Below are 14,676 nucleotides of genomic sequence, written 5' to 3' on the forward strand. Positions count from 1 at the left end.
GACTGGACGGTCAGTGAGCCCCAGAGATCCACATGTCTCCTACTCTTTGGTGCTAGGATTGTAAGCACACATCATCTCCCTGCTCCATCCCGGCTTTTTTGTGTGAGTGAAGGGACTTGAAGTCAGGTCTTAATGCTGGTATAACAAATGTTTAACTGCCTGAGCCGTCTCTGAGCCCCCGATCCTGCAGTCATTAATGGCCAAGTGTTTGCTCCGACGTTAGGCAGCCGGCATCCCCTGTACACAGGTTAGTTACTCTGGTAAGCTTTCATCTCTCAAGAGGTGCAGCTGAATCCTCTGGAGGAAGTACTCACAGCATCTTCCTCCTTACCGCTCCGTCATAAAGCATGTGAAGTAAAACAATGTGTTGCTCTGAAAAGTTGAGTTGTTCCTTGCAGCCCATCAACTGGCGCCGCTTGGCTCCTGACCCCTGCCCTTAACTTGCCTCGCCCACCTGCACGCATACAGTGATGTCTGATTCACTATCAACTACCCATTACCAACTATGCCCACTACCAACAATTTCATCTCTATTTCTGCCTTGCAGCCATTCTTACACTATGGCTTTGCCTTTTAAGTTGGGCTGTGGAGTCCCTTCCCTTTTGTTGGGCCTCGTTTGGCCAGGTGCTGGGGCCTAGTGAGGGAGCCTGTGCCTTTGCTTGAGATTAGAGACCTGTCTCGGCCACTTCTGGACTGGAGTGACTCAGCATGACCTGCTTAAGCCAGCCTTTCTAGCTACTGCTGAAGTGGAGTAACTTTATTGGTCCTGTCAGTCACCACATACCCTCTGTCACCCTTCCCCTCCCCCACATCATCTCACCCCACCAGAAATCCCCGCCTCCTTCCCCAACCCTTTATAAACAAAAGACTGATACAATTAAAGTTCCTGCTTTGACAGACTACATGGCAGGGTGGTCATTCTCCAGAAGGCAGGAGATCCCAGTCACCACACTCACCATCCGGTTTCAGCCCTGAGAGATCCGGCTGGCCCGGGTTCTCTCCTCTCAGCCTAGACCTGGCGGCAGAGAGCAGGCGCCCTTTGCCTTTAGAGGTTAAATGACTTAATGCTTTAAGCACATGGCTTAGATTTTTATTACCTAAACAGACAAAAGTGAGTTTAACTTCTCAGCTAGCTGAGCCCTGAAACGCTCACTCATTTTGCTGTGTTTGAGGTTCCCCCTACTCCCTTCTCCATCTCCCGTCCTTTTTTATATTAGATATTTGCTTTATTTACATTTCAAATGTTATCCCCTTTCCTTTTTACCATCCCCACCCCTTTCCTGCCCTGGCATTCCCCTACACTGGGGCATCGAGCCTTCACAGGACCAATGGCCTCTCCTCTCATTGATGTCTGACAAGGCCGTCCTCTGTTACATCTGTGCCTGGAGCCATGGCTCCCTCCATGTGTGCTCTCTGGTTGGTGGTTTAGTCCCTGGGCGCTCTGGGGGTACTGGATGGCTCAAATTGTTGTTCCTCCTATGGGGCTGCAAACCCTTTCAGCTCCTTGGGTCCTTCTCTAGCTCCTTCATTGAGGATCCTTTGCTCAATCTATTGGTTGGCTGTGTGCCATGGGTATTTTGATCTCCCTTCTAAGAGGGATCAAAGTATCCACACTTTGGTCTTCCTTCTTCTTGAGCTTCATGTGGTCTGTGAATTGTATCTTGGGTATTCCGAGCTTTTGGGCTAATATCCACTTATTAGCGAGTGCATACACTGAATCTAATAGAAGAGAAAGTGGGGAAGAACATGGAGCACATGGGTACAGGGGAAAAGTTCCTGAACAGAACACCAATAGCTTATGCTCTAAGATCAACAATCAACAAAGGGGACCTCATAAAATTCCAAAGCTTCTGCAAGGCAAAGGACACTGTCAATAGGGCAAAAAGGCAACCAGAAGGTTGGGAAAAGATCTTTACCAATCCTATATCTGATAGAGGGCTAATATCCAATATATACAAAGAACTCAAGAAGTTAGACTCCAGAAAACCAAATAGCCCTGTTAAAAAGTTGGATGCAGAGCTAAACAAAGAATTCTCAACTGAGGAATACCAGATGGCTGAGAAACACCTAAAGAAATGTTAAATATCCTTAATCACCAGGGAAATGCAAATCCATCTTTCATCTTTCATGTCAGTTGTCCTGGCTGATCTAGGAAAGACTCTTCTATCACTTCCCTCATAACTGATCACTTTGTTTTAATTCCTCAACTATAGGCCTGGAACTCCTACACACACACACACACACACACACACACACACACACACAGACACACACTCACACACACCATTTTATTGCTTTGGTAAATACGTGTGAATAAGCATTTGTGTCAATTATTAACATCTTGTTTTCCAAATTAGTTTTTCCATAGTGACTCACAGTTCACTTCCTTACCTTAGTCTTTCACAGAAGCTTCAGGTCTTTTATCACAAAATGGCTCCTTTCCTGCCCTCCCTCCCTCTTCCCCTCCCCCCTTCTTTCCTTCTTCATTTTGAGGCAGTCTTATTATCTAACCTTGACTAGCTTAGAACTTGCTATGTAGCTCAGGCTGGCCTTGAATTTATAGCAATCCTCCTGCCTTTGTTGACCAAACATTGCGATGACAGGCATGAACCACCACGCCTGATTTACCACACATTTCCCATAACCCAATTACATACCTGTATGTCATCCGTGCCACCCAGGATAAATACGTCCTTAGAGTCACGGTGAGGAAGAATGACAAATTCCGTTGTTTTCCAAGAGTCTTCCACCTTGTAAATAGTTCAAGCATTAGGATATCTAAATTTATGAGTGTCTAGATGCACAATAAAGGCACGTGGAATGAAATGAGCGGAAACTATAACTACCCCATTTCCCTCCTCATGACCCTTGACATCCTCAAGATCCTTTTTCTTGGTCGGAAGCCATTGATTTTCTTGGTTTCAGTTGACTGCTCTTAATACAGATGAAGTGCTGGTGATAACGTGCACTTCTGCTTTTAAGGGAAGGAAAATGTTCTTTTCATTTAAGCACCTGGCAGGTAGGTGTGCATTGTTAGGATAAGGAACTAGTACTGTAAGTAGGAAATTCTTCTGAATGTATTTGAAGGTAATTAGCCCTCTCTGGGAGTTCAGAGGATAACATATTTTTCTGTAAAAAAAAATAATTTCTAGCATGCATTTCTTTAAAAAAGCCAGCACACAGCCGACCCTGTTGCTGTGAGTTCTGGCTGGGCTGTAGGCTGAATATATAAAACCAAGTGGTACATGCAAGAGGATAACAGAGGCTGCTGCTTGTGATGTTCAAAACTCCACCCAGATAACACAGATATTAGTAGTCTTCATGTTGTAACCTAAAACCTTTATATTCTACATTTTGTGTGTGTATATATATACGTGTGTTTATGTGTGTTAGTATGTGTGTGTAGGCACATACTACGTACACAAGTGCAAATGGAGGCCATGGCCTCTCATTGGGCTGGGCTTTTGTAAGTAGGCCAGTTCAGCTGACCCACGAGCCCCGGGGACCCACCTGCCTGGCCCCATTTCCCTGGTGGGACATGAAATGGGACATGAGACAGCCGTGCCACCATGTGTGGCTTTTCCTCGACTTACCTTCTTAAGAATTATCTCTAAGGCAGCTTCCCCAGAAGCCTGTCCAGATATGTCCTGGATTTCTTGAGCAAAGTCAAAGACATGCAGCTCGGACAGCCTCTCTAAGGTCAGCGGGATTTCAATGTCCACTAGGAGGGCGTCGACGGTTTGCTCAATGGCTGCCCAGTGCCGAGCTTTCAGGGTTGGGTTCCTCAAGTCAATGATCACGGGAAGCTGGAAAACAGACGTTTTCAGAGGCGCTGCCTCTGTAAAAGTACAACATGTGCAAGACTTACCTATGATCAAGCCTATAAACACCCCAGCACTGATGGGGGAGGGACTCATGGTCCCCCCAGCACTACCTGAGGAGCTAGCTGTTGGTAGCTGCTGGCGTCTGAGAGGGGGGTGTGGTCCTGCATAGGCCATCCATGCTACACTGGGTGGTCCTGGACCCATGAACATACTGGTGGCATTTATCAGACTCAGTGTCTGAAACAGAGTGTGTGAGGTTGGGAAGGCAATGTGGTGGGAATCTGGGAGGAGCTGGAGGGGTGGAATTGCTCAAGACACACTGTGCGCAGTTCCAGCTTATAGAGAGGTGAAGACAGCACCACTCATCCTATAGAAAAGGAAATTCAGGAGAAAATGCACATGAAGGAGTTTTATTAAGGCTGTGAGAACACTGCGTTTCAGGGCACCTAACTGATTCAAAAATTTGGGGAGACTGGTAGTCACATGTTTCTCTAGAGCCTGGAACAGAGCGGTCACTGAGGGTAGCCAAGCTGGAGGTCTGTGCCTCTCCCCGCCCCAGGCAGTCATTTGTCAGGTAAAAATAATCAGCATAGAATGGAAAGCTGCAGGAAATGGATTCTCAGTTGGGCAGGACAAAAAAAAAAAAAAAAAAAAAAAAGGAAGGTGTGAATCCAGGAGAAAGAAGCTGAAAACAGCCTCTGGGACCCAGGTTCCTCAAGAAACAGTAGGTATCACTAGAACATATGGAACCCGCAAGGCAGCGAGGCAGATGCCACCATATGCCCAAAGGATTTAACACCCTTCTCCATGAAGCAAGCATCTCCTACTCCGCCATGTTCCTAGATGCCCTTTTCATAATAGTAGCAAAATGGAAACAACCTAAATGCCTTCCAACAGATGAAGGAGCAATGAAAATGTAATGCATTTGTACAATGGAATATTATTTGTCTGTAAAGAAAACTGAAATGATAGGATGCAGGTGAGTGGAAGGACCTGGCAAAGAGTATTTTGAGTGAGGTAGCCAAGAGCCCCAAGAACCCCAAGAACCACAAAGATAAATGCCACATGTTCTCTCTCATCTGCAGTCTTCAGATCCAAACCTTCAGATGTGAGTATACAGCACAGTATCTCTACAGTAACTAGGAAAATATAAAGGGACTGTGGAGGTGGGGGAAGTGAGAACAAAATCATAAAATGAAGTAGAAATGGAAAAATAGGGAGGGGTTTCAGCTGGGAAGGAAGGAAAGTGGTCAATACAGAAAGCAGAGGGACAAATAGTAACTGCGATAGTGTTTACGCCCTGAGAAGTCGTAGTAATTTATATTTGCCAAAAATTACACACACACACACACACACACACACACACACACGTTAAACCACTTCATCTGAAACTGCTCCCCACATGAACCACAGACTAACAAAAAAATCGGTACCAGGCACAAGAAAAAAAAATCTCAAAGCCAGCTGAACTCCTAACGGGAGTCGCAAACAGAAAAGGTAAACAGAGGAAAACTAATGCTCATCTTCAAGGCTGCAAATCACGTGACTCAGCCACCACGAGCTGCTGCAGAAGCTGTCTGGCTTTCAACAATCACCAAACAACCAAAATGAAAAGGCGCACAGCGAAGCAAAATGACCAGAACAAAACACATCCGCGAGTCAACGGAGATGAGCATCAAACTCAGAAATGGTGCACATGTTAGGAATAGAGCTTTTAAATGGACTACAGCGAATTTGTTTGAGGTGTCAACGGAAAAAGGGAGACAGCAGGCTAGGTCAGTATGGGGGAGTCATCTGGCTGCAAGCGCCTTTACCAACTGAGCAGTCTCACCTGACCCGTTGAGCCTTCTGAAGGATTGGCTTGGTTGAAACGCAAAGTTTGCAAACCAGCCCTTTATGGGCACTACCCGGCTTCACGGACTTTTCCACACTGTATACAGCTGGATAATGCCTAGCTGGGAGGTGCAATCGGGTAAATGGACTCTGCAGTTTGCACCAGGTGCATTTGTTGCCTGTGTGTTGAGGGGCATCAGTCTTTCGGCACTACTTTGTCTATCATGTAACAGACTCCAAGTGTCTCTTCTGATCGCTATGCTCAATTGCACAATTTTGCCAGTTGTTGAGAAAAACACACTGGACTGTTATTTCTTTTTCCTGCAAACAAATGACCCAGGGCATCTGAGTTTGGTTCCGAAACAATTCCCCTCCTCCCATCTTACCTTTTCTTTCATTTTCTCCACCTTCTGTTTGAGCTGGGGCACCACACTGTTGGGTGGCAAGCCCTTTTCCAGCTGGGTCACAAATTTAGCGTATTTAGTAACTTGAGCATTTAGAACTTCCGGATCCAGGCAGTCAAATTTGGACTGTGGGATAAAAACAGTTAAAACACGCGATGAATGACAAGCTTAAATAGTATATAAAAGTTTAACTTCATTGGAATTTTCCTGGTACTCCAAATTTTAAACCAAAGCAAATCTGTAGGCTCGGAAACAGCCCATTCATAAAGCCAAGCATCAGTTCCTTCCCTAGCCTTGTCTTTTTCGCCATCAAGTACAATACTGTGATCCTCAGGTTACCAGTAAAGACCACGGGGCAGCCCTGGTCTGGGCAGCTGCCTAGACCACAGGGATGTCCAGGGGCTGTGCAGAACTAGCCCCACCCCTCAATAGCTGTGTCACTCAGGGCAGTGGGGCTTTGCACCTCTCCCAGGCAGCATAGTGGAGCTGGCCACCGGGGCAAGACCTGGGGAGAGCAGGTCTGCCAGGAGGTAGAGTGGGCGCAGGGATGATGCCCTCCCCAGCTTGCCCCTTGCCACCTGCAGTAGTAAGGAGAGCTGTCTTAGAGGTCATGGGAGGGGGAGAGTGGGCCCTGGGAGGTCGCCTGGCCAACACAGTGGAGATGTCTCCGATGGCAAAGGCATGGGTGAGGCAGCCCCGAGGGTGTAGGAGGGCTCTCCCAGCCCCTGCCAGCTGCAGCACTTGGGGGTGTGAGCACCGCGTGCCTCAATTGGGCAGCACGATGGAGCTGGAGGCATGGATGTGGGAGAGCTAGGCCTGAGGACATGGTAGCAAGAGAGCTAACTGACTCTTGCCAATGGTGGCACTGAGTGGCCAAGACGGAGCAGTGCTGGCTGGAGGGCTCCTCTTGGTGGTATGGATAAGGGAAAGCCAGTGGGCTGACCACTCAGCTGTCACCGTAGGCCCGGATCCAGGGCTCTGAGTTGGTTCAGGCCAAAATCTACATCATCTGTTAACTGTTGGACAGGTGAAAGGGCAGGATCTCCACGACACAGAGCAACAACAGGGTGACTGGGAGGAGACCCAGTGAGGATCCAAATTAATAGTGTCATAGAAGCCAGAGACTTTGAACCAGACCAATGACTCACTGCAACGAACATTTGCAAGTGAAGATGTGTGGACAGAGGAGTATTATGTAGGACAGACTGTGACACACTACAGCTTCCATAATGAGATGTTTTCTATGCTTTGTTTTGTTTATTGTTTGTGTGATTTATTATTATTATTATTATTAGTTTGATGGAGAGGTAGAGGGTGGATATGAAGGGAAGGAGAGATGAGGGGACTGGGTACATGATGTGAAACTCACAGAGATTCAATCCGTTTTTTCTTTTAAACGCCCCTCTGGCTCTCTCATCACCTGGACTATGACCTGGAAAACATTTCCTGTGTCGTTTGGTTTTTGATTCAGACATATGGCCTCTGGTTACGGGCATTGCATAGGTAGGAAGAATGAGGAGTGCAAAGTATTTGTGAAGCAGAAGGTATTTTCCACACATCCGTATGATACTTGAGAGAGTGATACTTGGAAGTTGATCGCACTGGAAGGTGCTCATGTCTCTGCTTCCTTTTCAAATTTTGAACACAGGCAGATCCTTGACACAAAGCCATATGGCTGTCATGCTAGACTGCAGATGAAACGTTCATTACTGAGAGTTTGCCTTTGATTCGATCCTAGTGGCGTGAACAAAATGGCCTCCTTCCACCAACCACACTAAGAACAGAAGCCTAAGCTAACAGATGCCTAAAGTGAGTACATCACAAGTAAACCCTCAAGAACACTGGGCGTTTCGTGGCAACACTGAGTCTAGAAGTCACTCTGCAGTTAGATGTCATGTCACATGGTCCTCGGACACACGCACCACGCCGCCCTCTTAAACAAAGATGTCAGGAACTCCGCTTTACAAGAAGAGTTTTTGCCTCAGAGCATTTAGTGACAAAGGGCCTCTTACATTTAACTGAAAGACTTATTGGTTTCCATAAAATTGTACTTTACATAATACATAGCAATATAATTCACACATTCAGTAATACTAGGATTCAGTTTTAAACAAAAAAGAAAATGGAAATTTTCAGGTTCCAAAACCTCTTCCTCACTTTGTCTAAGGGGACCACCATGACAGATGGATTTGGTGATGAGTTGTGTCTAGTTCCTACTGACAATGGCCAATGAAACTAAAGAGAAAGCACAGGTTTCATGACCACTGCCCCAAAGGAATCACATACGTTGAGTTCCTTTGGAATGTAAAAATGGACACATGGAATATGAATGAGGACATAAAGCTATATTTTCTTATTTGCTAGTTTCAACACCATCATTGCTATATTTTCCCTGTGTCAGATACGTAAATTCAACCTTCTGAATATTGATGATCAGAAGACACAAGATAATTGAAGTATGTTTCATATTATTAATATTTAGGTGGAATTAATAAGAAATACAACTACGGAGGGCTGTCTTACCCTACCTTTAGCCACTCCTGCTGGAGTGTATCCCATTCAGACAAGGAATCCCAGAGCAGTTGTTTGAGCCTGAGTTCAGCACTAACTTCTTCCAATGCATCAAACTTGGACACTTCCACCTTTAAAATACAAGAAGAAGTCACGGGGCTTAGATTTCAGACAGGACAACTATCTTGTCCTAGGGGCAACTCTTGGTGCTGTGACTCCTTGGGAAAATGTGGGCCCTACATGAGGAAGGAAAAGGCAAGCAATCATCGCTGAGAGCGGAGAGCCCCAGGAAATCCTGAGTACAGTACAGCTTTTCATCTGACATTTTCTTGCAGCTTACATATCCTGCACATGATCACTGTTGGAGAGCACCGGGGCATTCTGTCTTGGACGTTTGGTATTTGGTGGGGAGGGTGGTGTGGGGGTGGGGTGGGAGAATAGATGAATCTCCAGATTGACTGCTTTCCTTCTGGGCTCCTAAGCTTTGGTGGTGGAAGGGGAACATGTGTATGTGTGGCTGCTGGAGGGAGGGTGGAGAGGTTTCAGATCACAGAACAACCTCTTGGTTTCTAACCACACGGAGTGTAGAACAACCTTGTAGAAAGGAAGAATGAAGACATCCTGAAGGTGTTTTATTTTTGCTGAGATCAATTTTTATTACTTTGTTTATTGATTTATGTGTGTGGGGGGGGAGGTGTACAGGTGACTTTGGAGACCAGAAAAGGTCATCTGGTTCCCTGGAGCTGGAGTCAGAGGTCATCTGTTACGTGTGCTGAGAATTGAAGTCCTGTCCCCTGGAAGAGCAGCAGGTGCTTTTAACTGTGGAGTCACTGCTCCATATCCATGAAGCCACCTCTCCATCTCATCCAACTCCTGAAGGAGTTTCCACAAAAAATCATGTAAAGACTGCTTTAGATCAGATGTGAGGAAACTTCCATTGAACTGATTGAACAGAGATTGTTGGATTCTGTGATTAAACTAGAACATTGGTATTGGGGATGTGGTGGTTTGAATGAAAACCGCCCCCCATAGGGAGTGATGCTGTTTGGAGGTGTGGCCTTGTTTTTTTTTTATTCAATATATTTTTTATTTACATTTCAAATGATTTCCCCTTTTCTGGCTCCCCACTCCCTGAAAGTCCTATAAGCCCTCTTCCCTCCCCCTGTTCCCCCATCCACCCCTTCCCACTTCCCTGTTCTGGTATTATAATATACTGCTACACTGAGTCTTTCCAGAACAAAGGGCCACTCCTCCGTTCTTCTTGGACATCATTTGATGTGTGGATTATGTTTTGGGTATTCCAATTTTCTAGGCTAATATCCACTTATCAGTGAATGCATACCATGATTGATCTTTTGAGATTGGGTTACCTCACTTAGTATGATGTTCTCCAGCTCCATCCATTTGTCTAAGAATTTCATGAATTCATTGTTTCTAATGGCTGAATAGTACTCCATTGTGTATATATACCACATTTTTTTTTGCATCCATTCCTCTGTTGAGAGATACCTGGATTTTTTCCAGCTTCTGGCTATTATAAATAGGGCTGCTATGAACATAGTGGAGCACGTATCCTTATTACATGCTGGGGAATCCTTTGGGTATATGTCCAGGAGTGGTATAGCAGGATCCTCCAGAAGTGAGGTGCCCAGTTTTCTGAGGAACTGCCAGACTGATTTCCAGAGTGGTTGTACCAATTTGCAACCCCACCAGCAGTGGAGGAGTGTTCCTCTTTCTCCACATCCTCGCCAACACCTGCTGTCTCCTGAGTTTTTAATCTTAGCCATTCTGACTGGTGTAAGGTGAAATCTCAGGGTTGTTTTGATTTGCATTTCCCTAATGACTAATGATGTTGAACATTTTTTAAGATTCTTCTCAGCCATCCAAAGTTCTTCGGGTGAAAATTCTTTGTTTAGTTCTGTACCCCATTTTTTAAAATAGGGTTATTTGGTTTTCTGGGGTCTAACTTCTTGAGTTCTTTGTAAATATTGGCTATTAGCCGTCTGTCGGATGGGATGTAGGGTTGTAGATGGAGCCTTGTTGGAGGAAGTGTATCACTGGACGTGGACTTAGAGGTTTCAGATGTGCATGCCAGCCTCTCTCTCTCTCTCTCTCTCTCTCTCTCTCTCTCTCTCACACACACACACACACACACACACACACACACACACACACACACACACACACCTTGTCCCTGCCTGCTGATCCGATGTAGAACTCTCAACTCCTTCTCCAGCACCATGTTTGCTCTGATGATAATGGACTAAACCTTTGAACGGTAAACCAGCCGCAATGAAACGCTTTCCTTTACAAGATTTGCTGTGGTCATGGTGTCTCTTCACAGCAACAGAAGCCCAAAGTAAGATGGGTTGGGGGGTGGGGGTTAGCCTCATCTTCCTTTAATTCCACCAAAGCCATCCATGGTTTTGCACTTCTCAAATGATTAACAGCTGCAGAAGGAAGTTTGGGTTAGAAGCAGCTGTGAAGGAAGAATCAGATATGACATATGAAAGGAGTAAGTTGTTGCTAACCCAGGCTATGTGTGTGTGTGTGTGTGTGTGTGTGTGTGCACGTGCATACAGTACATGTTCACTCTGTAGTACATGTTCAAAGCAAGCACATGATTGCATTTAAGTGAATGTACCATACTCTATGTCTATGAACATATGAACAGAGTATGGTGCTGGTCCTCCCTTCCATCTTGTTTGAGAAGGATCTGGAGGAGTCTCCAGGGGTTATCCTGTCTTGGCCTCCTGTCTTGTAGGGGTCCTGGGATTACGGTGGCTTCACATGGCTTTGGGGAATCTGAACTCAGGTTGCCATACTTGTCCTCACTGAGCCCCCAATATTATGGTAAAAACATATAACATGAGGTCTGGAAACCTTTATGCATATAGTACTGCTAACTATGCTGTGTTAAAAACATTAGTAGCAGACTTTCAGTGCTTTTTCGATTCCATGTTTATGAAAAATTATCCTTTCTGAGCAAGCAACTCTCAGGTCCCTGGCCAATAGTGATCATGGTAGTTTCCACGTCCGTGAGAGCGCTTTAGATATTTCACACACTATCGACCTTCTGTGATTAGCTCATCTCTCTAAGGGTAATGTTGTCTGGGCTAGTAGTGTATATTGCATATGACATAATTTGATTTTTTTCTTTCCTTTTTGGTGTGCCTGTGCATATGTGTGTATTCATGTTTGTGCATATGCATGAGTGTATGCATGCAAGTTGAAGTGAGGGGACTATTTTTCAGGTTATAACTAACTAACTAACTAACTAACTAACTAGCTAATTAATCGCTTTCATACCAAGCCTCTCACTAGCCTGGAATTTACCAAGTAGCCCACACTGTCTGACCAGAGTGTCCAGGGATCTAGGTGTCTTTGCCCGCCTTGCTCTAGCGCTATACATTATACATGTGTTATCACATTATAACATGTGTTATGTACATGGATTCTTTAAATCATGAGATCTAAGGATAAAACTCAAGTCATTGTGCTTGCACAAAACAAACAAACAAACAAAATACCTCTTTCCTAGCTGAGCTATCCCTAAACTGATTTTTCTTTTTCTTAATTTTAAAATTTTGTTTTGCTTTAAATTATGTGTGTCTCTGTGTACCTGAGTGCAGGTGTCCAAACAGGTCAGATTTCCTGAGGCTGGAGTCACAGGCAGTTGTGAGTCACCCAATCTGGGTGCTGGGAACCCAACTCAAATCCTCTGCAAGAGCACGGTGAGCTCCCAACCGTGAATCATCTCCAAGTCCGTTGTTGCTTACTTTCTTAACTGGCATACATCCATCGTGATTTCTTTCAAGCTCCAGGAGCATTTCTGCTCCCGTGCACTGCCCTCTATTTTCTCTCTTCCCTTCCTGATAATCTCCTTTTCCTCATCTTCCTTCTGGTTACATACATGCATTTTTAAATGCTATCTATATAGAAGCTAGACTCCACAAACTAGGGAAAAACCCATGATATGTGTGGTTTTGACTTATTTCACTTAATGTCATGATTTCCATCCATTTCTTCTGGATAGAACATAATTTCATTCTTCCTTATGGCCAAGTAGCACTCCATTGTGTATACATATCACATTTTCTTTATCCATGTATCTGTTGATGAGAATCTAGGCTGACTTTATAGCTTCACTATTGTGAGTAGTGCAGCATTACATATGGATGTATAGATGTCTCTGCGGTGTGTTGAGTTAGAGTCGTTCAGGTATGTACCTAGGAGTGAAATGACTGTATCATATTTTTAGTGTTTGAGAAGCCCCACGCTGATGTCCATCGCTGTTAACTTAATTTGCATTTTCACCCACAGTGAATATCAGCTCCTTTCCCCCATGGCCTCCGTCCGCATCATAATTAATAGTAATCGTTCTGATTAGGGTGACGGGGATTGCAGTGCACTTTCAGTATTCATTTCCCTGATGAATAGGGATATTGAGTACTTTTTATATGTTTATTGGTCATTTGTATTTCTTCATGTGAGAATTCCTACTTCATTCCATTATCCTACTTAATTGAGTTGTTAATTTTTTGTGTACTTCGTGCTTTGACTTCACAATAAATTCTAGGTGTGAACCTGTCAGATACATAGTTGCAATGTACAGTCTCTCCTGCTCTGCAGGCTGTTCCTTCACTTCGTTTCCTCTGCTGTGCAGAAGCGTGTTAATACATGCAGCCCTGTTCGTCAGTGTTTGGCTTTGTTTCCTTAGCAGAGTCCTCTCCAGAAAGCCCTGCCTGTGCTGACACCCTGAGGTGTCGTCTCCCGTGGCAGCTTTAGGCCTTACACTGAGGTCTCTCACCCAATTTTAAAAAATTGATTTCGTACAGGGTTAAAGATGGGGACCGTGTTCCATTTTTAATATACACTCAGTGTTTGTGGTTCCCTCCAAAGGATGCTTTTCTGCCAAAAGCCAGGTGGCTGTGGCTGTGTGGGTTCCTTTCTGGCTCCGCTGCCCTATTCCACTGACCTGCATGTCAGCTTTTGTGCCACTAGAATTCTGGCTTTGTGGCTTTGTATCCACGGCCCTGCAGCTCTGTGGTGCTCCAGCATCGTTCTGTGGTGCTCCAGCATCGTTCTGTGGTGCTCCAGCATCGTTCTGTGGTGCTCCAGCATTGTTCGTTCTGTGTTCATGACTGCTTCGGTTATCCAGGGTCTTCTGTGCTTCCCTTGGGGCTTTGTCCCTCACTCGGGTTCTACAGGGCTCATTGCCTGGCACCAGGCACATCACTCTTCAGACTGTTTTCCTAAGCCCCGGCCTCTGGAGCAGACCTGCTGGAGGACTCCAGAGTGAGCAGGTGTGTCCCCAAGTGAGGCACCCGGGCTCTGCCAAGTGCACTATCCTTTCGTTTCCCGTGTTGCCGGCCGGCCGTCTGTTGATGCTGTTTGAAGCATGTGCATCTCCTGGGTCTCCTCGGTCTCTCTTTTCACCCTTGGCCTTTCCAACCTACCTTTTGGGACCCACCTTACCTTCTGGCTCCTCTCTTCTTCCATTTAATAACAGGACAAGACAGGCAAAGCTCAGAATCAAAACACATCCAAATGCTCAAGAAGCTTGAATTTTACTTAAGAAAAGCTGGCTGGGTGGGTGGTGCTTTAATTAACCACATTTTGAAATACATACACATTTTAACAAAGAAACTGCAGGGGGGGTTGGCTGAGAATTTTCCATAACAAGAGGATATTTTGTTTCTCATGTGTACTATTATTTTTTTGCATAGGTATGTGTTTGCAATACACATGCATACGTGTGTGTGTGTGTGTGTGTGTGTGTGCATGTAGAGATCCATGGTTGATGTCAGATACTCCTTGATTGTTATTTGTCTGATATTTTGAAGCATTAAAGCCAGAATTTTCCAGTTCTAGTCTGGTTAGCCAATTTGCCCCAGGGATACCCTGTCTCCACCTTCCAATTGCTGGGATAACAGGCAGGCTGCTACACCCATCTGACTTTTATGGGGGCTGGTGTAGGAGATCCAAACTCATGTCCTTACACTTGGGTGTGGAGCACTTTACCTGCTATGTCTCCAGCCCTCTTGTGTACTAATCTCCCCTGATGTGTTTGTGGCATATTGACCAGTCACTGTCTGCTGAGT

The 14,676-nt window shown here is 45.2% G+C and overlaps 1 protein-coding gene across 1 annotated transcript in view; it reads right to left on the minus strand.

Annotated features, from left to right (window-relative positions):
• The window catches only part of Dnah6 (dynein axonemal heavy chain 6), a 196,296-nt gene that overhangs the window by 137,661 nt on the left and 43,959 nt on the right, over positions 1 to 14,676 (minus strand). Inside the window, 4 exon segments of the mRNA XM_052172578.1 lie at positions 2,658 to 2,750; positions 3,594 to 3,806; positions 6,044 to 6,187; positions 8,590 to 8,703. Coding sequence (XP_052028538.1) covers positions 2,658 to 2,750; positions 3,594 to 3,806; positions 6,044 to 6,187; positions 8,590 to 8,703 — 564 coding nt within the window.

This window comes from Apodemus sylvaticus, chromosome 2, assembly GCF_947179515.1.
Source record: "Apodemus sylvaticus chromosome 2, mApoSyl1.1, whole genome shotgun sequence".
Lineage (NCBI taxonomy): Eukaryota > Metazoa > Chordata > Mammalia > Rodentia > Muridae > Apodemus > Apodemus sylvaticus.